General features: G+C 37.7%; 2 protein-coding genes across 3 annotated transcripts in view; one reads left to right on the top strand and one right to left on the bottom strand.

The window, feature by feature from the left end:
• Positions 1-25,775, bottom strand: part of LOC149154335 (5'-adenylylsulfate reductase-like 7) — an 88,155-nt gene that overhangs the window by 6,696 nt on the left and 55,684 nt on the right. The gene's annotated exons all lie outside the window — the stretch shown is intronic.
• LOC149154336 (uncharacterized) lies at positions 875-1,625 on the top strand. The gene is made up of 2 exons (XM_089446130.1): positions 875-1,015; positions 1,139-1,625. Exons 1-2 carry the CDS (start codon positions 888-890, stop codon positions 1,623-1,625), a joined length of 615 nt encoding a protein of 204 aa, XP_089302256.1. The 5' UTR covers positions 875-887.

Raw genomic sequence — 25,775 nt, 5'->3', positions numbered from 1 at the left:
TTTGATGTTAGAGGACATAGGGAAAATTCCCTTTGTCAAAGAGACTGTTGACTCATCAAAAAGCATCACAAAATTTATTTACAATCACACATCTGTGCTTAGCTTGATGAGAAAATGCACCAACAACAAAGAGTTGGTGCGCCCCGCATTACGGTTTGCGACGAGTTTCATATCTCTTCAATCCCTCTTGAAATCTATGTGGGATTTGAAGAGAATGTTTCTTTCAGAGGAGTGGCGTTCTTTGCCAATGAGCCGCAAACCAGAAAGAGTGGCCGTGTGCAGACTTGTTTCATACCAAGAAGACTTCTGGGCGGGAGTGCAGGAGGTGTGCGCTGTCACTTCACTGAACCTTTGGTAAAGGTTCTTCGGTTGGTAGATGGTGAGAAGCCTGCAATGGGCTATTTGTATGAAGCCATGGACAGGGCCAAAGAAGCCATTCGGTCCTACTATGATGACAAGGGAGATGATGGGTTCCAGAGACAACTCCTTCTATGGAACGTCATTGATGAGCGATGGAACAACACACTCCATCGTCCCATTCATGCTGCTGGGCTTTTCCTGAACCCTACATTTTCTTATGCATGTGGGTTTGATTTTGATGCTGAGATCATGGATGGATTATTAACCTGTGTCCAGAAGATGGTGAGATCTCCAGAACAACTTATAGAGATCTCTAAACAAATTGAGACGTATAAGATGTCAGGTGGCACATTTGGCTTTGAGATGGCTATCATTGATAGGACGATCAAAATGCCAGGTATTTTTTAATTTGTAACTTTGTACTTTGTAACTTTGTTTCAAATTTCATTGTCTCTTCAAATTCCATTTTTTTCTTATGTTTATTTAAAATTTTTATTTGTAATTTTGTTGTAGACGCATGGTGGAAGATGTATGGTGGCAGAGTACCCCTTTTGCAAAAGCTTGCCGTACGCATCCTCAGCCAAACATGCAGCTCCTCGGGATGTGAGCGCAATTGGAGTGTATTTGAAAAAATACACAACAAGAAGCGCAATAGGTTAACAACTTAACACTTAAACATTTAAAATATTGCAAATTTCCAAATAAATTTTTGAATTCATTAAACAATATTTTTTTTATAATATTAATTATTAATTATTATTTCATGAACTTTGTACAGGTTGGAGTCCCGTAGACTTAATGACATGGTCTATGTCTACTACAATCTTCGATTGTGGGTGAGGCAACTAGACAAGACACCTGATATGGATGCCATCTCATTGGATGGGATTGACACCACTGCTGAATGGAGGGTTGAGACCGAGAGGCCTCTCATGGATCCCACTGAGGATTGGTTAGTGCAGGATGAGGGGGAGGAGGAGGGGGAGGAGGAGGAGGAGCAGGAGCAGGAGCAGGAGCAGGAGGAGGAGGAGTTGGAGGAGCAGGAGGAGGAGGTGACACCGCCTACCCGGGCTACCACTACCACCAGTAGAGGACGTGGTCTCCGTCTACCTACAGTAGCTGCTACTTCTACAGCTACTCCTTCAGCTTCTAGAGCACGTCAGACTCCACTGCCATTTCCACCACCACAGGCACCAGCATCTTCATCTAGGGGGAAAGAGAAAGCAGTGACATTTTCTCGCAAGAGGGGCAGAGGAAATCAATAGGATTAGAGTCTTAGACTTTCATTTATTGTATATGACATTATGACATGATGAGATACATTATCATATTTTTTGTTGATATTTTGAGGCTGAGTTGGGACTCAGGACTTACTATTTAGTATTCAGGACATGATTCAATGTTATGTGTGATTTTAGCGCTAGAAATGATATTAAACATCTTATATATTAGTTTTTTTATCATATTTATGTGTCAATGTATTTATTTTATGTTGTAGATGGTTTAGATATTAAAAAAATTGAAAAAAAATGAAAAAAAATGAATATTTTTGTGCCAAACGATTTTTTCCCGATTTTTTCCGCTTTTTTCCCGATTTTTACGATTTTTTCCGCTTTTTTCCCGGCGCCGATTAAATCCCGATCGCGCTTTTAACAACATTGGTTGTGAGTGTAGGTTGTGATGTATTGCTTCTTAATTCCTTATTAAGTACAAAAATCAAGAAAACCCTTGCAACAAAATTCCCTACCAATATCTAATCTGAGAATCTTAATGCTCTTCTCAATTGGTTTTCTACCACAGCCTTGAACATTTTGAACTTTGAAGTCATCAAAAACATCTTATTTTAACTTTAGAAAGTACACCCACATTTCCCTTGAAAAGTCATTATTCTCTACACTTTTGTTGGACGTTGATAGAGAAGATACATTTATGTGTGTAGCACATCCACCCAATATTTGTTGGGGTGGACTCTTTCTCCAAGTACAGTTTCATCCCTTTATCACTCCATTTTGTTGTGAGTGTAGGTTGTGATGTATCGCTTCTTAATTCCTTACTAAGTACAAAAATCAAGAAAACCCTTGCAACAAAATTCCCTACCAATGTCTAATCTGAGAATCTTAATGCTCTTCTCAATTGGTTTTCTACCACAGCCTTGAACATTTTGAACTTTGAAGTCATCAAAAACATCTTATTTTAACTTCAGAATGTACACCCACATTTGCCTTGAAAAGTCATTGACAAATAGCAAAAATACTTGGCACCAAAGACACATGTCTTCTTCATAGGCCTTGTTGCCACAAAATCTAGCAGACCCAGTGCAAAGCCTCAATAGGCAGGGCCAGACCTTGTGGAAACAAGAGAAATGGTTGCCACTGTCACCTCAGCAACCTTTCTCCTACCCTTTAGTGGTATTTGACCACAAGGGAGGCTTCCTTAGATCACCTAAAGGATATTCTAATGCTATGGCTCAAGGTGATGGATAAGAGGTCTATCAAACGAGATAAAGTATCAGCAAAGCCTAGAAAGGCCTAGATATTCTATGCCAAGGTTCAAGTACTCTACACCTAGACCAAAGATATGGCTGTTATAAGTTAAGGTTTGATTGATTTGCAGTGATAGGGTGCACAATGTCATATAACAGCCAAAGAAAAAGCCTTTCAAGGATAATCAACAAAAAGGAACAAAAGTCTTCCAATAAACACCTAGGGTTAGGGTCACTTAATGGGAGATTATTGCTGAAAACCATGCAAAAACAGCAAACAAGGATGACATCAGCCTTGACAATGAAGGATAACTATGCACAATGCTAGATTTGCTTTAACGTCATTTATTGATGCAATTCCTAATTTATTAGCCACAAACATCCAACACAAATTCACTTTTATTCAGAAATTTACCCTAGAATCCCTAGCAGCTAACCCTAGACGTCTAGGAACAAGGAAAAAAAAAGAAAATTCAATAGATTTTATGGATGATCAACACAATAATGATTAGTAGCCTGTCCTAAATGCCCTTAATGGAGTCTTCTAAGGCTAAGATTTTATGAAAAGGTTTTGATGGAATAAGGGGGGATGACTAGGGCTTCATATTTTAAAACCTTAACTATTTTCCTTGTCAAGGGAGAAAATAAATGTAAGGAATGCACAATCTGAGTTTTTGTAATGACCCACTTCAAATTATCAAGAACATGGAAATATTAGCATGCATATGAAACATGCATATGATAGCTACATATGCATGTATCGCATACACGGCATTAGTATATGTACTAACTAATTATGGGAAATACCCAAGTATTAGGTAATGATTTAATTTTTTAAGTGGTAAGTAGATACCAATGTATGTATGAAACACTTTTACACCACCATATTAATATTGCTAGTATATTATTCAAAATATATATAATTACAAGGGATTTTAGTAACTAAAAGAAAAGTATATACATATATATATATTGTCTATTATATATCAAATAAAATGTTAAGGAAATAAGAAAAATGATAATGAGGAAGATGAATTATAAGGAGAATAGCAAGTAGAAAATGTAATGTATAACAAAATATATATGCATATAGAATAAGTAAAATAGGTTAGAAGAGAATAAAGATTAAATAAGAAAAGTATAAAGATAAAGCAATAAGACTAAAATAAAAAATTATATAAATCTATAAAGTTCTAAAAATTAGATTATTAATATAAAGGAACTAACTATGAAAGAACTACAAAGAAATTAATTTAATAAATTTTAAATTTAATATAAAAAGAAGAAAAGAAAATCATTCAAGCGTGAAGGAAGTATTAAATAAACAATCCTATCTACCTAACATTTGACCGCCTCTAACATAAAAGGTGGAGCACCCTGGACGCAAGAGTACGCTCCACCTGTGATCGACTCAAAACCCTTTTGTGAAAGGCAGTGAATGGGAAGTATTATAAGAGAAGAGAGAGGGACAGAAGGGGGCTAACCAGAAGGCAGAGAGAAGGGAACGGGAAGACAGAGAGAAGAGAATGGGAAGAATGGGATAGAGAGTAAGGAAAATTGAGTAGTTGTTGTTGGGACTTTTGGGCACAAGGGACAAATTACTTCAAATTGAAAGTAATTTGGAGTTGGGTACAAAGATTGTGCCCAATTTGGTTGGGAGGTTTTGGCCATTTGGTAACGGGAGCAGATTGGATCTACAGCAGTCTGTGTATCAAATTGATGAGTTCCTATCTACCTAACATTTGACCGCCTCTAACATAAAAGGTGGAGCAAGTATGCTCCACCTGTGACCAACTCAAAACCCTTTTGTGAAAGGCGGTGAATGGGAAATATTATAAGAAGGGAGGAGGACAAAAGGGGGCTAACCAAAAGATAGAGAGAAGGGAACGGGAAGACAGAGATAAGAGAATGGGAAGAACGAGATAGATAGTAAGGAAAATTGAGTAGTTATTGTTGGGACTTTTGGGCACAAGGGACAAATTACTTCAAATTGAAAGTAATTTGGAGTTGGGTACATAAATTGTGTCCAATTTGGTTGGGAGGTTTTGGCCATTTGGTAACAGGAGTAGATTGGATCTTGTAACAAATAAAATATATATAAATAATGTAAAATAATGTAAATAATAATAAGCATAAATAATTATTAGTTAATTAGTAATTAGGTTGAAGAGGCATGTCTAAATGAGACATGACTCTTCATGAAGAGACACTTGCCTGGTATATAAGCAAGCCTCTCGTTCTCATTGTAAATCATTCATCTTATTATCATTCTTATTCATATATTTAATATAATATTTGTATCCTCATGGATATCTTGGTATTCCAAGTCTTTTGGAGTAATTAATTTGTAGAAGGAACTTTGATTCGCTTCATTTGGTATCAGAGTAGTTCAGTCCTCTAGGTTGCTTAACCGGTGCACAAAGCTTGTTCTCCAATCCAAGTCTTTCGCTATCGACTCTTCGTCAAATTTATTGCTGTTGCGGTTCAAGCGTTTCGCTAAATATTTGGGAATTCTCTGTCTCGCTACCGGGCCTTTGGCTATATATATAACAAAAATAATCATAAAGATTATTAATTTTAAAAAAAGTCATATAAAAAAAGAGATTAAAAAAAATATAGAAAAAAATCAAATTCAAAAAAAAAAAATAAAAAAAAAAATAAAATAAGTGCATAATAAAGATAAGAGGGAATCTTTCCCAAGTATATTTAAAACTTTTTATGTGGAAGCTCGTGGTTTTAAAAGCAACCCATGGTAATTGCCCATGGTATTTTAAAAAGTTAAAAAAAAAAAAAACAAAAACCAAAGGAATACGTTTTACTTTTTACGTGGAGAACATTTTAACGAAGGTTTTAAAAACAACCCATGGTAATAGCCCATGGTATTTTAACATCATGACCTTTATATTTATTAAGTGGGGTGACATTAAAAATTTATCAAGGGAGTAATTAAGTATATAAAAAAGGGGACCAATCTATTATTAAAAAAAAAAAAGTGAAACTATTATTATTATAAGATAATAAAGTTATTTTGAAAAGGGGTCTTAATATAAAGAAATACATACATATATACAGGGCAACAATATAAAGGAGTATTTTTTTAATAAAATAGTATTCAAGTTTTTAACAATCCACATTAAAGGAGAATATTTGAAAAAGATATATAAAAAATAAAGGAATTACTTAATTATTAAAAAAAGAAAAAAAAACATTAAATATATTTAATATTCAAGAAGCAAAAATGGAGTCTAATACAAAAATGAAGGCCATAAGATTCCCAGAAACCTTACCCAGAAACGGTAAAGCTTACCTAGAACAGTAAAGCGTTATTTAACATTAAAGGACAGGAAAAGATGCTATTATTTCTATTTCTCCGGCAGAAGATGCAAATTATATAACACCTAAAATCGCAAACCAACTAGTGATTCCAGAGTCAAATATAACTGAAAAATTAGATTTTTTTCGCAATAAAATATATGACATAGCCAATTTACAGTTAAACATTGAAGATTATACATTTGTATCACAATTCTCAGTTCATACCCTATGGAACTATCAAGGTGACATTATTTTGGGTTTACCTTGGATGGAAACTCTAGGTTCCTTTATTCTAAATACAAAGAAGTTTTTAACATTTTCTTACAAGAAGAAGAAAATAACGCTCCAAGATTTTACACTAAAACCATATTCAATAACACCAAAAGATATCTCAGGTATTTCAAAAGTAATGTCTCAAGAAGGTAAAAAGGTATTACAAAATATGCAAAAAGAAATTGACAAAATCAATGTTGACAAAAATGAAGAAGTTTCTCGATTTAAAAACCATAGCAAAAAATTATTGTCGCAAATTAGGAATCTTAAGAAGGATAAGAAGTCATTAGAAAACAAGGTACAACAACTTATCGAGAAAGAAGCATCAAATGTAGGAATTCAAGTTGATGACAAAACAACAAATACCGATCAAGTGAATATGACAACTCAAGAAGACAAGTCAGTTAAAGAAACGACACACTTAGATGTTGCAGTTCAGACAATGGACATCCCAAGTGAATGTTCCATAACCAATTCAACATCTTCGCCAGAAGAAAATCTAAAAACTCCATATCGACATCTGAATCACGAGAGTAGACCAATCAACCATGCTACGTATCGGTACCATTCAACCAGAAACAACAAACTGGTGTTCCATATAATAGTGATGCAACCTCAATCCAGTCTTATGTTGACAAGTCGTTACAAAATTCCAGTGATCAGAATACTATACAGAAGATTAATCTAGGATGGTATGATCCCTTCTCAGTGTGACAATTATGTTTGTCACTAAGAAGATCATATCAGCTTGTATCGACGAAGATGACTGTTCCAAGACAGAAAGACGTTTGAAGCCGAAAAAGAGATCAAGCCTTTTGTCATCGACAAGCTTTGAGGACAAAGCTTTTTGAGGAAGGAGGCAATGTAACGAATAAAATATATATAAATAATGTAAAATAATGTAAATGTAATAAGCATAAATAATTATTAGTTAATTAGTAATTAGGTTGAAGAGGCATGTCTAAATGAGACATAACTCTTCATGAAGAGACACTTGCCTGGTATATAAGCAAGCCTCTCGTTCTCATTGTAAATCATTCATCTTATTATCATTCTTATTCATATATTTAATATAATATTTGTATCAGGAATTCAAGTTGATGACAAAACAACAAATACCGATCAAGTGAATATGACAACTCAAGAAGACAAGTCAGTTAAAGAAACGACACACTTAGATGTTGCAGTTCAGACAATGGACATCCCAAGTGAATGTTCCATAACCAATTCAACATCTTCGCCAGAAGAAAATCTAAAAACTCCATATCAACCTCTGAATCACGAGAGTAGACCAATCAACCATGCTACGTATCGGTACCATTCAAACCAGAAACAACAAACTGGTGTTCCATATAATAGTGATGTAACCTCAATCCAGTCTTACGCTGACAAGTCGTTACAAAATTCCAGTGATCAGAATACTATACAGAAGATTAATCTAGGATGGTATGATCCCTTCTCAGTGTGACAATTATGTTTGTCACTAAGAAGATCATATCAGCTTGTATCGACGAAGATGACTGTTCCAAGACAGAAAGACGTTTGAAGCCGAAAAAGAGATCAGGCCTTTTGTCATCGACAAGCTTTGAGGACAAAGCTTTTTGAGGAAGGAGGCAATGTAACGAATAAAATATATATAAATAATGTAAAATAATGTAAATGTAATAAGCATAAATAATTATTAGTTAATTAGTAATTAGGTTGAAGAGGCATGTCTAAATGAGACATAACTCTTCATGAAGAGACACTTGCCTGGTATATAAGCAAGCCTCTCATCCTCATTGTAAATCATTCATCTTATTATCATTCTTATTCATATATTTAATATAATATTTGTATCCTCATGGATATCTTGATATTCCAAGTCTTTTGAAGTAATTAATTTGTAGAAGGAACTTTGTTCGCTTCAGATCTACAACAGTCTGTGTATCAAATTGATGAGTTCCTATTTAAAATTACAGTTGGCAGATTTAAGTTGTGATTAGGGCAAAAAAATCATTTAAGTTGTAATGAGAGTGTTACAAGAGTTTTACAGTTTCCTTATAGGCTTGAAAGAGAACAATTTTGCATGCAATAATGGAGCAAGATTTCAATATAAATTTAACACTTAGTCATAACTCATGACATAAATAGAAACCAAGCTTCACAAATACAATATGCAAAACGTCAAAGATAAAGCATGAAACTTACACAGTTCTCCAAAGAAGCACTTCTTTCCATCCCAAAAAAAATATCTCCATGCAAATTACCATCTCCACAAGAATTCACACCATAGAAAAGTCACATTATGCCAAGTAGTGAAAAAGAGACAAATTCACTCCTTTTTAGAGATGAGTGATGAAACGTGTGATGATGAAATGAAATGAGGGGGAACCTCTATTTATATGAGACTTAACACCCTCATTTTTACAATAATACAAGTAAAATCCCTAATTACAAGTTTACTTTGAGTGTTCAACAAGAGTGAGGTTACAAGCCAACCTCATAGCTCAAAAACATAACAAATAATGCCAAAAAATGCACACGCATGTGGGAAAAAAGCCTCCTCCACTATGACATCATCCTCCAAAAGAACTCAAAATGCCATAAGTGTCAAATGGGCTAATGAGTGCTCCATACTCTAAAAGGTAGCTTTATGTCCATGGGCATGCCTCTAAAGTGCCTCCAAACCAAGATATTATCACCAAAGTGCCCTATGTCACCCTCTAAACGGCAAGAGGGGTGACATGGCACCAATATACTCAAGCGTTGGGATCAAATAGTGATGTGCAAGCCCTCCCCTATCATCTCAAAGATAACCATTATCATCCAAGCTCCAGAACAAGCAACACCCATCAAACAGTGTCAAGGCCAGCCTAGGCATTCTGGGTCGATCTAGTGCAATGTCCCTTTCCAATCCATAGCAGCAAGGAGTTTGACTTAATAATCCATCATGACCCCCATAGGTTATAGTCAGGAAAAAGGAGGTCAACCAACTAATTATTAGATATTAATTTAATAATTAAATAAAAGGTGGTAAGTTACTTTAGAAAATAAAGTGACCCATGGTATTGATAACCACCCATGATATTTTGAGAAAAAAAACGAAGCGGCTTGAGGAAAGGTGTGTATGAGATTTGGTTTACAAATTTACTTGGAGTTCAAGCAGCTTATTGAGCAAGGGGAAATCCTTGTGCAATGCCCAACTTCGATGTTGAAACTATACACCCTAGCTAGTGGCGATTAGCGTCGGTAATGAAATATCCACCCTAGCTAGTCTACAGAAATATCATCTTTAGAAGGTTGAATTGCTTGTTCAAAGAAGTTGAATTATCATCTTAAAGAGGATCTTGAATATATTTAGGGAGGTTGAATTATCATCTCCAAGAGGAGGTCGAATTGCATATTCAGGGAGGTTGAATTATCATCTTCAAGAGGAGGAAGAATGTTCTCTAGGTTAGGCCAAATTATCAAATCCGGGAGGCCAAATTGTTATCTTTCCATAAGAGGCCAAATTGACAAATCAAGGAGGTCGATAAAATTCATAATTTCAGGGGGGCAAATTGATATTTCCCAGAGGAGGCCAAATTGTTAGCTTATAATGTCCCTTTTTTAGATATGTGCCAAAATTCCCAAAATTCCCGCTTATACATTCAAACACTTTAAATGCAATCAAGAGAAACAGACATTTCATCAAACATGTGGTGTGAAAATTAAGTAGTAAACCCTCATACAATAAAATGCACAATGAAAATCCAAATGAGCACCAAATAATAACTCAACCAACTCTTCATTTCTATCAATTATGAAATTACATGCCAATGCTTAAGATTTAGAACCTGTAAATACTCTTGCAAAATGGCATTCTCGGCTAAATAATAATCTCCAATGTTGAGCACTAATGAGAAACTTGATGGCTCCTCCTCTAGACTACCTAGGGTGGTTGAATCTCCCCACCAAAACTAGCTTTGGTCGGCTAGGGTGGACATCACACAACCGAAACTATCTTCTTTAAATAGGTTCACACCCTCACACTCAAGCTCCAAGAGCTATTGAATCAATAAGAAGAAAAATAACCAATGCATGTTCATGAGAGAGCTCTAGTCTTACCTTTAAGGTCATGAGCTATCAAAAGACCATGGGTGAATACCATGGTTCATTCGAATACCATGGACGATTACCATGGATCATCCGAATACTATGGGTGATTACCATGTGTCCCCTTTTTTCCCCTTCGGTGATCTCTTGGAAAGGGATATGACAATCCTCCCTTCAAGAGATTGCTTGTCCTCAAGCAATTCCAGATTTTGCACATCAATACCAAGATCCCAAATGAATATGAAGAATTCGTGTTGCATCAATAAAATGAAATCCAAAAACTGTATGCCAAGACCAATCCCTGGATCCCAAACCTTGATATCATCATATATCCTAAAGGTGGTGGCATATTTGAGTAAGCCAACCAGGGAAGGATGTCAAATTCTTCCTCCCATGGGTGTACTCCACCTGGATCCCATTTCCAACTTGGGAGTCCATTATGCTTCCACTGCACTACTTTGATGACATCTGGAATACCAATATGTTGGAGCTCTATCTCTTTTCCATGCATCCCCACAAAATAGCCATCTTGTAGAAACAACCTGAGAAACCTGTAAGACTCTGCTCTTTTCTCCATAGAAGGAAACATCTTATAACCATCCATCCCATTCTTATGTGTCATCAATTCATCTATATGTGGGTTGGAAAACTGCTCATGTGGACTTATGGTAGTGCAAGGCCTGTCTATGTAACGTTGAAGAGGGTTGCTCCACAATTCTAAAGTGGATTTTTGTTGCTGCCTCCTTAGCACTTCTAATTGTCCCTCAACATTAGCAAGGATAACAGTTGTCCTTGCATTCTTAGCTCCTAAGGCCTCAAGCTCACGATCTTGTTGTAATATCAAGTCCTTAACCATCTTGATTTTCCCCTTTGTTGCATCAAGCAATTCCAGATTTTGCACATCAATACCAAGATCCCAAATGAATATGAAGAATTCGTGTTGCATCAATAAAATGAAATCCAAAAACTATATGCCAAGACCAATTCCTGGATCCCAAACCTTGATATCATCATATATCCTAAAGGTGGTGGCATATTTAAGTAAGCCAACTAGGGAAGGATGTCAAATTCTTCCTCCCATGGGTGTACTCCACCTGGATCCCATTTCCAACTTGGAAGTCCATTATGCTTCCACTGCACTACTTTGATGACATCTGGAATACCAATATGTTGGAGCTCTATCTCTTTTCCATGCATCCCCACAAAATAGCCATCTTGTAGAAACAACCTGAGAGACCTATAAGACTCTGCTCTTTTCTCCATAGAAGGAAACATCTTATAACAACCATCCATCCCATTCTTATGTGTCATCAATTCATCTATATGTGGGTTGGAAAACCGCTCATGTGGACTTATGGTAGTGCAAGCCCTGTCTATGTAATGTTGAAGAGGGTTGCTCCACAACTCAAAAGTGGATTTTTGTTGCTGCCTCCTTAGCACTTCTAACTGTCCCTCAACATTGGCAAGGTTAACAGTTGTCCTCGCATTCTTAGCTCCTAAGGCCTCAAGCTCACAATCTTGTTGTAATATCAAGTCCTTAACCATCTTGATTTTCTCCTTTGTTGCAAAAAGGCCTTCTGTAAGATATTCGATTTTTTCGTCAGTCTCTCCAGAAATAGAGTTGGGAATCTTTTCCTCAAGACTTTAACACTTCTCCTCTGAGTATTCCCTTCTAGGAACTATTGCAAATGCCTCCTAGGCTGCTTCAATTTCATGTGTACAAGGAATGCCCCTTTTACGAACCTTAGAAGGTGACACCTCAATTTCCTTCAAAAGGATGGGCTTCAGCCATGGCTCTATCACCTTTAGATCTAAAATCTCTGTTGTCCTTCATGGCTTCTAATAATGCCCATGCTCCACCCTGCTTTATCACCTTCGTGAAATTTTTATTATAGCCTTTGAACACCTTTGTCAAGTTCTTATTATAATCCCCAAGGATCTGAAAAATTCGACAAGCACTCCTGCAAGTTTAACTGTGTTTTTCTTTTCTTCTGGCTTTAACGATTTTCCCAAGGAACCCATCAACATATCGTTGAACTGATATCAAAACTAACCTTTAATCTATCTTCCACTGACAAACAACACCAAGCTAGCAGGATCCACAACTCTGATACCACTGTAATGTCCCTTTTTTAGATATGTGCCAAAAATTCTCAAAATTCTCAAACCTATGTTGCAGGAAACACTGGTCCCAAGGGCGTTTCAGGCCTGAAACAAAACTGAAACGTGGAAACGCGTTTGGTATGGCCTGGAAACACGTTTTCGGCCATATTGGTACGTTTCATGTTGGGGAAACGTGGCCCAATATGGCCGTAAACGACTTTCCAAGTCAAACGGTGGTGTTTCCACTTTTAGTTATGTTTTTTTCCAATTTTTTTATTTAGTTTTTTTGCTTTTATTATTTTATTGGGCGAATAAAATATATTTTGGATGCTTCTAGATGGCTCTCTCAAGTTATAAAAAGACTCGCCTCATTCCCTCATCACACGAATTGAGCAAGTCGTTTCACTTGGAGACAGACGATTTTAGCAAGGAGAAAAGAGGAAGAGAGCAGTGGTTTCAGCTAGGGCGTTTTCAACAGTGAGCAAAGGAGATTTCAGCAGCAAGAGAAAGAGATTTCAGCAGCAGATTTGGAGTGCAGAGTTCCCGGCTACGACATTCCTCTTGTCTTTTCTGGCATTTTGGGGTAGCTTCAGCTACAAAAAATTAATTTGGGTAAGAAGCATTCATTTTCTTAGTTTTTTCCTACTATTTCTTCTATTTTTCGAGGGTTTATGCTTCCAAATATATGAAAAACGTTTTTTCTTTACAGATTTGTTTTTTTTATTATTTTTTTTTTGCAGTAATGGCTTCCAACCAAGGCGCAAGTTCAAGCCCTAGGTCCAACCCAATGGTTGAATATTATCTTCTTTGGAGGCATGTTCAGAAGCTTCAAAAATGTGGAGGTGGTGGCTCATGGGAATAGCGATGTAATCTTTGCAGTAATTCGTACAAGGGCTCCTACCCAAGAGTGAAGGCATATCTTTTGCATGGAGGAGGGCGTGGGATTGCAGTTTGCACAAAAACAACAGACCCATTGGCAAGGAGGGCATATCAAAGAGAGCAAGAGGAGGCAAATGGAATTAAAAGAAGGCATGAAGAGCTTAGTCAAGTTACTTCTGAAACTCCACCAAACATTGAGCCAAGGATTATAGTTGAAGCAAGGAAAAGGAGAGCCAGTGCCACTCAACAACATGAGCAACCACCATCCAAAAATATCAGAGGGGCATCCGCTTCAGTGCAAGATAGCAAAATTGCTAAATTGGTGAATGTGCAAACGAGAGAAGAAACTGATTCCAGAGTGGCTAGGTGCATCTGTGCATGTGGTATCCCATTCAATGTTGTTCGCTCTCCTTACTGGAAAGATATGATAAGGGCAATTAACAAAGCTCTGCAAGGGTACAAGGGGCCCAACTATGAGAACGTCAGAACTCAGCTTTTCAAAAATTAGAAGGTACTTGTGGAGGATATCTTATCACCAATTCATTCTTCCTAGAGTAGCTCTAGGGTTACCATAGTCTCAGATGCATGGACAGATACACCATTGATAAATATCATTGTCACTTCCCCCAAAGGAGCAATGTTTTTAAAGGTGGAAGACTGCTCAGGAGAGGTAAAAGATGCACAGTTCATTGCTGATGTTATTATAAAACCTATTGAACAAATAGGGCCTAACAGGGTGGTGCAAGTTATCACGGATAATGCACCAGTTTGCAAAGTTGCAGATTTAATTATTGAAGAGAGGTATGACCACATACTTTGGACACCCTGCATTGTCCATAATCTGAATCTGATCTTAGAGGAGATCGACATCAAAGTTCCATGGATAAAGGAAATCACAGGGGAAGCAAGGGAGATCGTTAAATTCATCACTAACCACCACCAATCTCAGGCAATATTTCGAGAGTACTCCAAATTGGAGTTGTTAAAAGTTGTTGAGACAAGATATGCCTCATACTTCCTGATGTTGTGCCACCTTGTTGAGGTTAAGCAAGCATTAGTTTCTATGGTAGTGAGTCAACTTTGGGCTGAGTGGAGACAAGCAGATTCAAAGCGGAGATATATGTTGTGTAGATTGTGCCTTGATGAAGACTGGTGGAGCAAGATAGATTTCTTGCTAAAGTTCACAACCCCTACATTTGAGCTTTTTGAATGCTGACACTAACCAACCTTTCTTAGGAGAGGTATATGATGGCATGGATTCCATGGTTGAGAAAACTATGGAAATCATTTCACAAGAGTCTCCACAGCTTTTGTTTATTGATGATCATTTCGCTAATTTAGTCAAGAAAATCATTGTTGATAGGTGGAACAATTTCAACTACATGGTTGAGAAAACCATGGGAATCATTTCACAAGAGTCTCCACAGCTTTTGTTTGTTGATGATCATTTTACTGATTTAGTCAAGAAAATCATTGTTGATAGGTGGAACAATTTCAACACTCCATTGCACACTTTAGCACATGCCTTGAACCCCAAATTTTATGATGAAGAGATTATTGCTCAAAGAAATGGGAAGAGGAAGGCACCCCATAAGGATAGAGAGGTGGTCAATTGGGTGAAAAAAGCCCTTATGAGAATATTTCCCTCTCATCTACACAGGGAGGTGAAGGAAGAATTTGCCAGTTTTGTTGCAGAATTAAATGATTATTCAGATATATCAACTTTAGAGGAGAGAAGCACCATGAATCCAATTAGGTGGTGGACTTGTCATGGAGCAAATGGTGTACATTTGCAAAACCTTGCCATTCATGTTCTTTCAAAAGTGGCAAGCTCTTTATCAGCAAAAATGAATTCGTGCACCTATGGTTTTATTCATTCTGTGAAGAGCAACAGGGTACGCTCACAAAAGGCAGAGGATCTTGTTTATGCACATGCACTCCAACCTTCACCTTACATCTCGTAGGGGTCCAAAATATAACAGTGGTCCTTCTATAGAATGGGATGTGGATTCAGAAAGTCCTTATTTGGAGCTCTCTCTTGTTGCCCTGAATATTGAGGTCCAACCTGGAAGTGGAATTGGCACATCATCTTCTTCAGCACCACCATCCATTGTTGAGCATGCTTCTGCTTCTATTTTCTATGAGGATTATGATAATGAGGATTAGTCTTCTATCTTTATAGTACATGCAGCCTCATAGTCATTATTGTACTTGCGGCCTCATATATATAATAAACGCTGATTTTGAGATTTGGATATGTTATCACTCAGATTTTCCTAGAAGTTGTTGGGAAGAGGAAAGGGGTCCGAGATAACCACAAACCAACTTTTAAGTACAGATTCTAGCCAATCTGTACTTAGAGAGGGCTCTCTCTTTATGATTTAGCTTGGTTTTTAAAATGATATCAGGCTAGTTGTGAAGTTTGGGGGTTTTGTTTGAGTTTGGATGGTGAGATTCAATAGCAAAGGGGTAAGACTGAGTAGCTTACTCCATTGGGCTGATGGAGTCAAAAAAAATGCCTTAACTGGACTTGGTTTCTTCACAAAAGATGGTTTAACAAAGCAAGGTAGTCAAACAGGGAACAATTAGAGATTGAAAGATGGAATGGGCTTAAAGGGTTAAAGGGCAACTAAGAATCCTTTAACATACTTTAAAAGAGCAGAATATGACTAATCACCAATAAAGAGCAATTAAAAATTCTTTATTAAATGATTAAGATGAATAAACTAGGAAACATGAGCAATCAAAAATCATTGTTTATACTAGTTCAGAAGAAAACATTGAGAATAATAATGATTGAAAACAAAGTGCAATTAAGCAAATTCTGAGTTATTCTTTTTCATTTATCATTCAGAGGTGAAACATAGATGATAATTTAAACAAGGAAAACTTTAAAACACAAGGTATAGATGAACTTATTGATCCAATGTTTGATTCAAGAATTCTGAGAAAAGTCCTTATCTCCAATTCTTCATCCAGCAAGCTACAAAGTTGGTCCAAACAACACTTTTATTCCAAAATAGCCAATATTACAGCGATGTCTAAGAATCCACACAAAATACTTCAAATGAAGAAGTATTTATACTAATTGTAAACTGAAATATCTTGAAAAAATATCAAGATTAGTTTCACAAATATCTCCATCTGTTTACATTAATAGAACTTAAATAAAGAACATTCAAAACTAATGAATCTATTTGGCACTATGTTTATGGATTTATGGTGACAAAGAAGAGAAAGTCGAATTTGATAGTAACTCTTAGTTGATGATGAGGCATCCTAGTCACTAACTGCATCCTTCCTTTGTGCATTCTACCCCAGAAATTCTGCAAACTTAGGGTCCAATGATACACTTGTATATCTCAATCCGTGATAGATATGTAAAAAGTGAAAGAAGTTTTTGTAGATAAGAATGTTTTTGAAATAAACCTCTCTCAGTTTCCCAAATTCATCTCCAGAGATTCACAATATTTTCTGCAAAAAGATGTCAAAAACAGGACTTTGCACAAACTGAAAAATAGGCTGTGAAGACATGCACTTATCTCCCTCTTGGTAATACCTGTGTAAAAAGTGAGATAGGTTTTTGTAGATTGGCCTGTTAGGAACAAAAACCTCCTCCAGTTTCTCGAAATACTTCTTGGATTGGCCACAATAGTTTCTGCAAAACTATGACTTAAACAGGAAATTTCTAAAGAATGTACCATTTTTGCTCTAATTTCATCTTTTAACCTTAAACTTCTTTTCACTGTTTTTCACTTTTACTTTGGATAAACTTCATTGTAGCTGGTGAAAGTGTTTTCATCTTTGTTTAACCCTCAATGTCTTCATGTTTACTTTTACTCTTTACTGTTTACTTTTTACTTTTACTGCTCTGTTTTTTCATCTGTCTTCACTTTGACAGGGATTTGTATGCTATGCTTTGTAACTATATTTCCTGCTGTTTATTTTTATGCTAGCTGATTTACTTGACTTGGTCTTCAATTTGATACTCTTTAATCTTGATACACTTTGACTGTTCTTTACTGTGTCATTTTACCTTCAATGTGTAGTTTAGGTTTTTACTGTCTGTTTCAACCGTAAATCGTTTAATCTCCTGTTTCCTTTGCTTGTCTTTCAACTGTATGTTTTATCTTCCATCTTTGTTTGAATAGATTTAATAACACTCTTGGAGTAAACAAGTCTTATAACTAGTATTAAGACTGTTTATCCAAGGATGTGGTCTTCTGATCACCTGTAAAACAAAACAAATTGTTAAGAAAACATTGGTTTGCAGGGGAGGTCGAAAAGGTTTCATTTGAGCTTGAGAGGTCTGTGGAGTGAGTCTAGAATGATTTTTGGGAGGTAAACCATGCTCGAATTGGTTAACGGAAGCTTCAGGTGGCGCAGCTGGGTTACAAAGGGTTTTACTGCACAATCAGGTGAAAATGAGCAACACTAGGGTGTTTGTGTTTAAACGAGTAAACGGTTGATATTGGCGGGTAAGCTTTGAATGAACAGTGGACAGATGGTGCCGACTTGATGATGTGAAGTTTTGTCATTAGTGGGAGGCGGTAAGCGGTACGCTATCGCATCGCTTTTGGAGTTAAGTGGTATCGGGCGGAGGGCGAGCGATCACATCCACTGCGTGATGCGTGGCGGGAGTACGAAGGCAAACCCGCCTGGTGATCGCGAGTTAAAGCACGATCACCAGGGGGGGCGCGATATTGATGTAGACCGTCGAATGATGGGGGGACGATCGGGCGGTGGACGAGAAGTGAACTAGGGCGAGAGTTTATGTATGCGGACCCAATATAATTAACAACTAATCAATCATATCCGATGGACTGCGAGTGGTTAAGAAGGTTATTAATTAACCAAGAGGGTTAATTAATCCCATTGGTGCAGCGGGGAATTAAGGTTCTTAATGAATTACGGATTAACTCATTAATCCTTTTTTTAAATGCTAATTATGGTTGTATTCAACCGGGGCGGGATATATAACATTTTGGGGATTTTTTAATATATTTACATATTACGGGAAGGGTAAATGTTTATTTGGGATTTATATAATAAATATGTTAATAGTTAATATGACTATGAAGTGTAAAAACGCCAAGTTAAATCATTTCATTTCACGTATATATTCAAACTTAGGCTAAAGATAAAAAAGGGGTTTTTTAAGTAATATTGTGTATTTTCCTAAGTAAAATAGGATTTTACTTAGGAAAAACTTTATGAAATGAATGAATGGTTTCTGGATGATTCTAAGTACTTTAGGTTTTTTAAATCATTGGACCGAGGGTCCGGTCCCTCCAAAAGTCAGAGAAATGCTCTGAGCCCCTTTAATTTTCAAAGACCTTAATACTTTAGGGGAAATTAGTGAAATCTTTAGGGAAAAATGTGAATGGAAGTTAGTTATTTGACTTTGTCTTGCTTGAAGTGCATCAAGTATAATGTCTGGCTTGCACTTGTGATAAAAGTAAAAGTTAACACATTTAGAGACATGATTTATCACAAGTATTATTTGCACTTGTGATAAAAGTAAAAGTTAACACATTTAGAGACATGATCTATCACAAGTATCATTCTGCAACACCATCTGCCTACCCTACCTACTTTAACCTAGTATTTTCACTTCTTTATTTGGGTGCACTTAGACTGGCAAACCCTTATCAATCTTCTTTTTCTTTACATAACAAGCCTACCTAAGTCTACACTTATTACATCCAAGGGCTTAGATTACACTGTTGAGCTCCTTATTTGTTCATTCTACCTATCTACTTATCTGCCAAGATTACACTGTTTGGTCAGATATTTATTCTCTATTTCTACGACATGAAATTGAAAAATGAATGAGCCAAGTTTAAGCTGTTTGACTCTTCATAAATTGTGGCAAAAGTTTAATAAGCTGCACACAATTGCTTATTACAAAAAATAAAATAGTAGTGGCATTTAGACTTGCACACTTTCCTGGTCTATTTTTGTTTGGGGTTCATTTCTTTTGCTTTTTTGACCATTTTATTCTTTTTACCCTTTGATTTTTTTTCTAGAGCATACCCTCTTTACATTTTTTTATTTTTTTGATTTCTTGAAAATATGGAAAACCTTTGTAACAAGGAAGGTATGAACATATTTCAGAGCTCATCAAGTCAATCATGAAATATGACACCTATTGGTATAGGAGCATAACAAGATATATAATAAAGGTTGATTTTGGATATTCCGATATTGTTATTTTCATTATGTGATCATTCATGAGTAAATGTGATTAATAAATTATAATGTATCATGTATGCTTTATGATTGCACATAACATTTCTTAAATGTCCTAAGATATATATATATATATATCGTGTTTCCCCGTTTCCAAAATTTGGGGCGATCACATTTCATACCCGTGCCCGTTTCGAAAACTCGTACGCTTTTCCCCGTATCGTGCAACCTAGATTCAAACACTTTAAATGCAATCAAGAGAAACCTTTTCTATTGGGACATTTCATCAAACGTGTGCAAATTAAGGATTAAATCCTCATATAATAAAATGCACAATGAAAATCCAAATGAGCAACAAAAAATAACTCAACCAACTCTTTATTTTTATTAGTTATGGAAATACTGGCCAATGCTTCAAATTTAGAACCTCTAAATACTCTTGCAAAATGGCACGTTCAGATTAATAATAATATGCAACGTTGAGCACTAATGAGAAACCTAGATGGCTCCTCCTCTAGACTAGCTAGTGTGGTTGAATCTCCCCACCAAATTAGTTTTGATCAGCTAAGGTGTATGATCTCATTGTCTCAATGCCAAAACCAATCTAGCCAGTTCAACTACAGTGGATCTCACACCACCAAAACTATCCTCCTTACACAGATTCACATCCTCACACTCAAGCTCCAAGATCTCTCAAATCAATAAGAAGACAAATAACCAACGCATGTTCATGAGAGAGCTCTAGTCTTCACTTTAAAGTCATGAGCTATCAGAATACCAAGTGCAAATACCATGGGCCATTCGAATACCAAGGATGAATACCATGGGAGAATGCCATGGGTCATGCGAATACCATGGGTGATTACCATGGGTCTCCTTTTTCCCCTTTGATGATCACTTGGAAAGGGATATGATAGTCCTCACTTCCTGAGATTGCTTGTCTAGGAGGATTACAAAATTCTGGGAAAAAGTTAGGTGAAAATATTGTGAGGATTACAAAATAATTTAAAAGGGGATATTACAGTGGTATCACAACTGATTTTTCCTACCATCCTAACGGGTTTTATTTGAGAAATGTTGCAACAGGAATTATTTCTCTCAGTGGAAAGGGCAAACGTAGAACTCTTACGCATTTTTTAAGACCATAACATAAACCTCACAAAGGCGATAGAGCAGGTTGGAGAATGGGCATTATGAAAGGCGAGGAAGGGGAAAAGAAATTGGTTTGAAGATGATAAAGACGCAGTGGAGGACAAAGAAATCAACACAACAGTTGAATAAAATCCTAACAATAAAGAAGTTCCTCCATGCAAAACAAATGGCATGCCAACAATATCAACTACCCTAAGCAACAAAATAGTAGCCCATGTTGCAAATGCAGGCAAGACAAAGGTTGAAGGTGAAGTCTATGTTCAAGGACAAAGTAGGAGAAGTTGCATCTATGGAAAATAAACAAGGTGCAAGTAGAATGTTTGCGCCCTGAGACACTGATCACAGAAACTTAATGCAACTTGGGGAAATTGATAGCAAGTCTAATTATAAAGTGGCACCTAGTTCTTACTAGGGTCAAGGTGTTGTCCAAGAGGTGTTCAATTCAAGAAAAGTATGGCATAAAAATATAGTCCAATTTATTAGTGCTTGCACAAGGCCACCAGATTTGTGCATAGTAACAAAGTTTATGTCTAGTGGTGATTTAGCTGCATATATTCAACGTTATGGAAGGTTTTCAGAAGCTGTTGCAAGACAAATAATGATCCAACGGTCGTTGGACTAAAAGTTCTACGTGAAAACAATCTTATACATAGGGACTACAAAACCACAGAATTCTCCTTTTAACAAATGACAAGAATAGGATTGACCATTAAGCACCCCTACCAAGGGAGAAAACACCTTTGCGAGGACTTGGTCCTAATTTTGGAAGGGGATCTTTGTTTGAAGTATTAATATCACATTAACATTCAAGTTTGGTTCACATAGATGTATTATTGGTCTTAGTCTCTGATGGATGGTTGCTTTCTGTAGAATCCATGTTATTTTTGTCAGGTGCATCACTGCAACCTAGGCCTTAGGCACCCACTCCATAGGTACCCAAGCCTTACTGAGAAGTACATGGCCTAAGCAGGTGCAACGTTAAAAGACTAGAGCCTCCTAACAACACCAGCAAATGACACTACACCCAATATGCCCCCGAGCTTGCCTTGACACAACCTGATGGGCAGGAGCTAATTCAAAGCCTAGATGAGGATGGTCTCCCATTGAGAGACTAGGGAGGGCTTGTTGCACCATAGGAAGCCCTCAAGTTGGAGAGGAGGAGGCCTTATATGACAGTTGGAGACCACTTGATGGCACCGCAGCTGGAACTTGGAACCCCACAAGATATTGAGGTGGATTCGAGGGTCATCCCCCAAATTTTGGATCATACAAGCATCTACATACATTTAGAAGCCTCAGCACATTTTGGCATGGCATTCTAAGCCCTATAGGGCATGACATCAGCATTTTGAGAGGCTATGACTCACACGTGTGGGCTAATTTGGCTTGTTTTGTTGTTAGCTAATGGGTTGGCTTGTAAGTTTGTAACCCAAGGTCATCTAATGTCAAATTTGATTTTAGGGTTTCATTAGGCTAAAATAGGAGAGCTAAACCTCATATAAGTAGACATTAGCATCATTTCATTCCCATCATCACTTGTGATCTAATTCGACCCTCTTAGACAATTCAACCTATTGTGGAGATGTGACTTGTTGAGGATTTTTGCTTATGGAGCTATTCTTTGGCTTTTGAGACGTCATTTTGGAGCAATAAAGATTGATTCGTGCATTCTATCTTGTAAGGATACCTTGTATTTGATAAATCTTTGTATTTTGTGGCTATTGTATGGAATGGTTAATTATCTAGGGTTTCTATGTGCTAGTTATTGTTGAAAATTACTCTATCGAATCTTAGTGGTAGTATTGCATGCATTACCCAATTTGTATGACAATCCCATGGGTGAATCTTTCAACTAGCTCTCTCAATTGACTTTTCTCCCTCACAAAAATGATAGCTAGGGTTTGAAACCTAAGGTTTCATATTTCCCTTACTCCTTGCCAGGGTTTAGTTTTTTTCTCCCAAGTTAATTATCCCATAGACTCCATCACCCAAGGTCAAGGCACTAGCCTTGGTCACTTTGTTTATCACCCCAAAAACTAACTTCAAAACATATTTTTCTTCCCTAAAACCTAATTTCAACCTCTAAAGGAAAGTTGCTAGCTAGAGTTAGGACTTTTATTTCAACTAGGGTTGATCATGTTGCCTTGTGGAGGGATTCAACACTTGGTTGTGAGGTATTTGCCTCAAAATCAACCTTATCGTGTGGCTAACTTCTCCAAGAGGAGGATGCCCTAGCATCTGAGGGAAAGCAGGAGAAACAGAAGAAGAAGGACCTCTCCAAGGTCAAATGCTTCCACTGTGGGGAGCTGGGTCATTATGCAACCCAGTGTCCAAGGAAGAAGAGTAAGGGAGAGGCCTTCGAGACTAAGGGAGCACTAGCAAGGGCAGAGAAAGAAGTGGAGACAGACGATGACTGTGCCATGAGTGCACACACACCACTTAAGCGGAAGTGGGGAGACATCTAGTTGTGGTCAAGAAGACTACAGGCGATGAGGGGTAGGATCCTCGAGGTACCCAGCCTCTTGGATTAGACCTTGCTACGGGAGCCCCGAAGAGGAGTAGCAGTACTGGCAATGTTAGTAGAGACGGATGCGAATGAAGCGACCGAAGAGAGCTACAGTGCAGGATTCCCAAGACAGCGCGAGGCTAGCAGGCTGCAACAGTCCGAGAGGCACGGGAGTGTTGCACCAGTGCAGGATGGCACAAAGAGGTGTGCAACGGTGCGAGATGCATGGAGTTGTTGCAACAACGCAGAGGTAAGAGAGGGAGCACTTGTCAGTGACAGAGGGAGCTTCAGCATCAAGAGTGTTTCTAGCCTAACAGAGATGTCAGAGTTGGGAGATCAATTACTTACTTCTCAGTAACTGAGTTGCCGTGTAGCAGTTAGCAGTGGTAGTGTTATGGGCAACACGATGCAGCATGATGAGAGGGGTTGCAATGCAAATGCAGCAGTGGCAGTGGCAGGGCCATGGGTAGCAGTATAGGATGCAGCAATGCAGATGATGGGCAGCAGTCCTAGCATCAACATAGGGACCGATGCCAGATGATCAAGGTGATACTTAGTGAGGAGTATTACTAGAGCACAATCCTCACTAAGAGGGAGTGTTGATTTGGCGTAGCATCGGATGTGATCTAGCCACGAAAATTGGTGGAGAGGCTAAGGCACATGAGATCTCCAATACCCAGAAAGGGTTTGGGCAGATTCTAAACAGTTTGGGAGATATTAAAATAATTAATATTTTTAATGGAGTCCCTAAGTCTAAACTTAGGGAAAATAAAATATTAATGTGAATTAATATAAAATTGTGTTAGAATGGTCCAAAAGTCATGGATTAAAGCCAGATCTAATCTTAGTCGTTGATTAGGGACTTAATCTTGGCCATTGATTTGTCAACGAGAAAAGCAGAAGAGGAGGCTTGAGGGTCACTTGGAGAACACACCAAGAGATCAACATTTCAACTTTCTGGGGTTGGGTTTGCTGAGAAAGTTGAGAGAGTGATCAGAGTTGCAGCTAAGGGGCAGTGAATACAGAAGCAGAGAGGCAGAGATAGCACCAGGAGGATCAGCGCAGTAATCGGAGAGAGGGATGCAGAAGCAGTCAAGGGTTCACGCAGAGGTAGCCAGGAGCTGCGCAGTGCCTCAGAGGGCCAGCGTGAGTGACACAGAGGGCCAGAGGGCTGACGCAGTGCCTCCAAACGTTGATGCAAGCCAAGCAAGAGTGACATTGGGCTAACGCTAGGCCAGAGAGAGGCTGACGCAGTTCCTAGAGGCTGATGTTGGGGTTTCGTGGGGCAGAACAGAGTGTTTATCCGGGGTTTCAACCGGAATATCTGCTTCCGAGTAGAGAGGTACTCCTGCTGAGGTTTTTCTCTGTTGGGTGAGCCAGATTTGGCACCAAGATTGTATTCTGAAACTGCTTAATAAATTAAACCCTCGGATAGTTGCACCGATTTTCCCGCATTGGGTTTTTCCGGGGACATTAGTCCAAAAACAACGGTGTCACTTGTGTGCTTGTTTCTATTTCCTTCAGTTGATGATCTGTAATGTGTTGAGCATGTACTTGTATTTATTTCCAATATTTACATGGTAAATAACTTGTTAATTAACAAAACAAGTAGGTAGGAATAAATCAGTAAAGTGCATGAAGGGTTTCTAACGTGTCAGACTTAGAAATTCCAACAGTATAAGGTGGTCAGGGTGTCCCACGTCTTCTTTGTTGTTTTCTTCTTAGCAATATGTGGTATGACATGATCCTTGACCCCGTCTAAGGTCATGCATTTCGCCTTTGCCTGGGCCTCCTCATACTTCTCAGCTACATTAGCGTCAACTGGGACAGGTACTACTTTCAAGGCATAGTCCTTAATGCAATGTTTATCCAAGATTGCCAAGATCCTGGCCTTCCAAATGAAAAAATTGGAAAGCCGCATCCAATCTGTCCTGATCCCTCGATCCGTTCACTACCATCTCTGCTCCTCTTCTCTAGACTCCCTCTGAGTCCTGATTTCCCTCTCGAAAATCCTTCGACCAACTGTCGAATCACTCCTCTCCAATCCTCCTTTGCCGCTGCAACACGGATCTAGATTTCTTGCTAGAAATTTGTCGAGGTAGTGCTTCCCTCTACCTCTACCTTGGTTCAATCTCCTTAGATACCTTTGCACCGACAAAAACAACATCCCACCAGCTCCTCAAATCAAAGTCTGCACAACTCCCTTATGTTGATTTGGGGTAGCATCAGATGTGCTCTAGCCACGAAATTTGGTGGAGTGGTTGGGGCACATGAGATCTCCAATACCCAGAAAGGGTTTGGGCAGATTATAAACAATTCAGGAGATATTAAAATAATTAATATTTTTAATGGAGTCCCTAAGTCTAAACTTAGGGAAAACAAAATATTAATGGGAATTAATATGAAATTGTGTTAGAATGGTCCAAAAGACATGGA

Source organism: Pinus tabuliformis, chromosome 9, assembly GCF_031772625.1.
Source record: "Pinus tabuliformis cultivar Carrire ecotype Pingquan chromosome 9, CPIR1, whole genome shotgun sequence".
In the NCBI taxonomy this organism is placed as follows: Eukaryota; Viridiplantae; Streptophyta; class Pinopsida; order Pinales; family Pinaceae; genus Pinus; species Pinus tabuliformis.
Note: the sequence above shows the minus strand (reverse complement) of the source record. Positions and strands in the feature narration are given on the sequence as shown.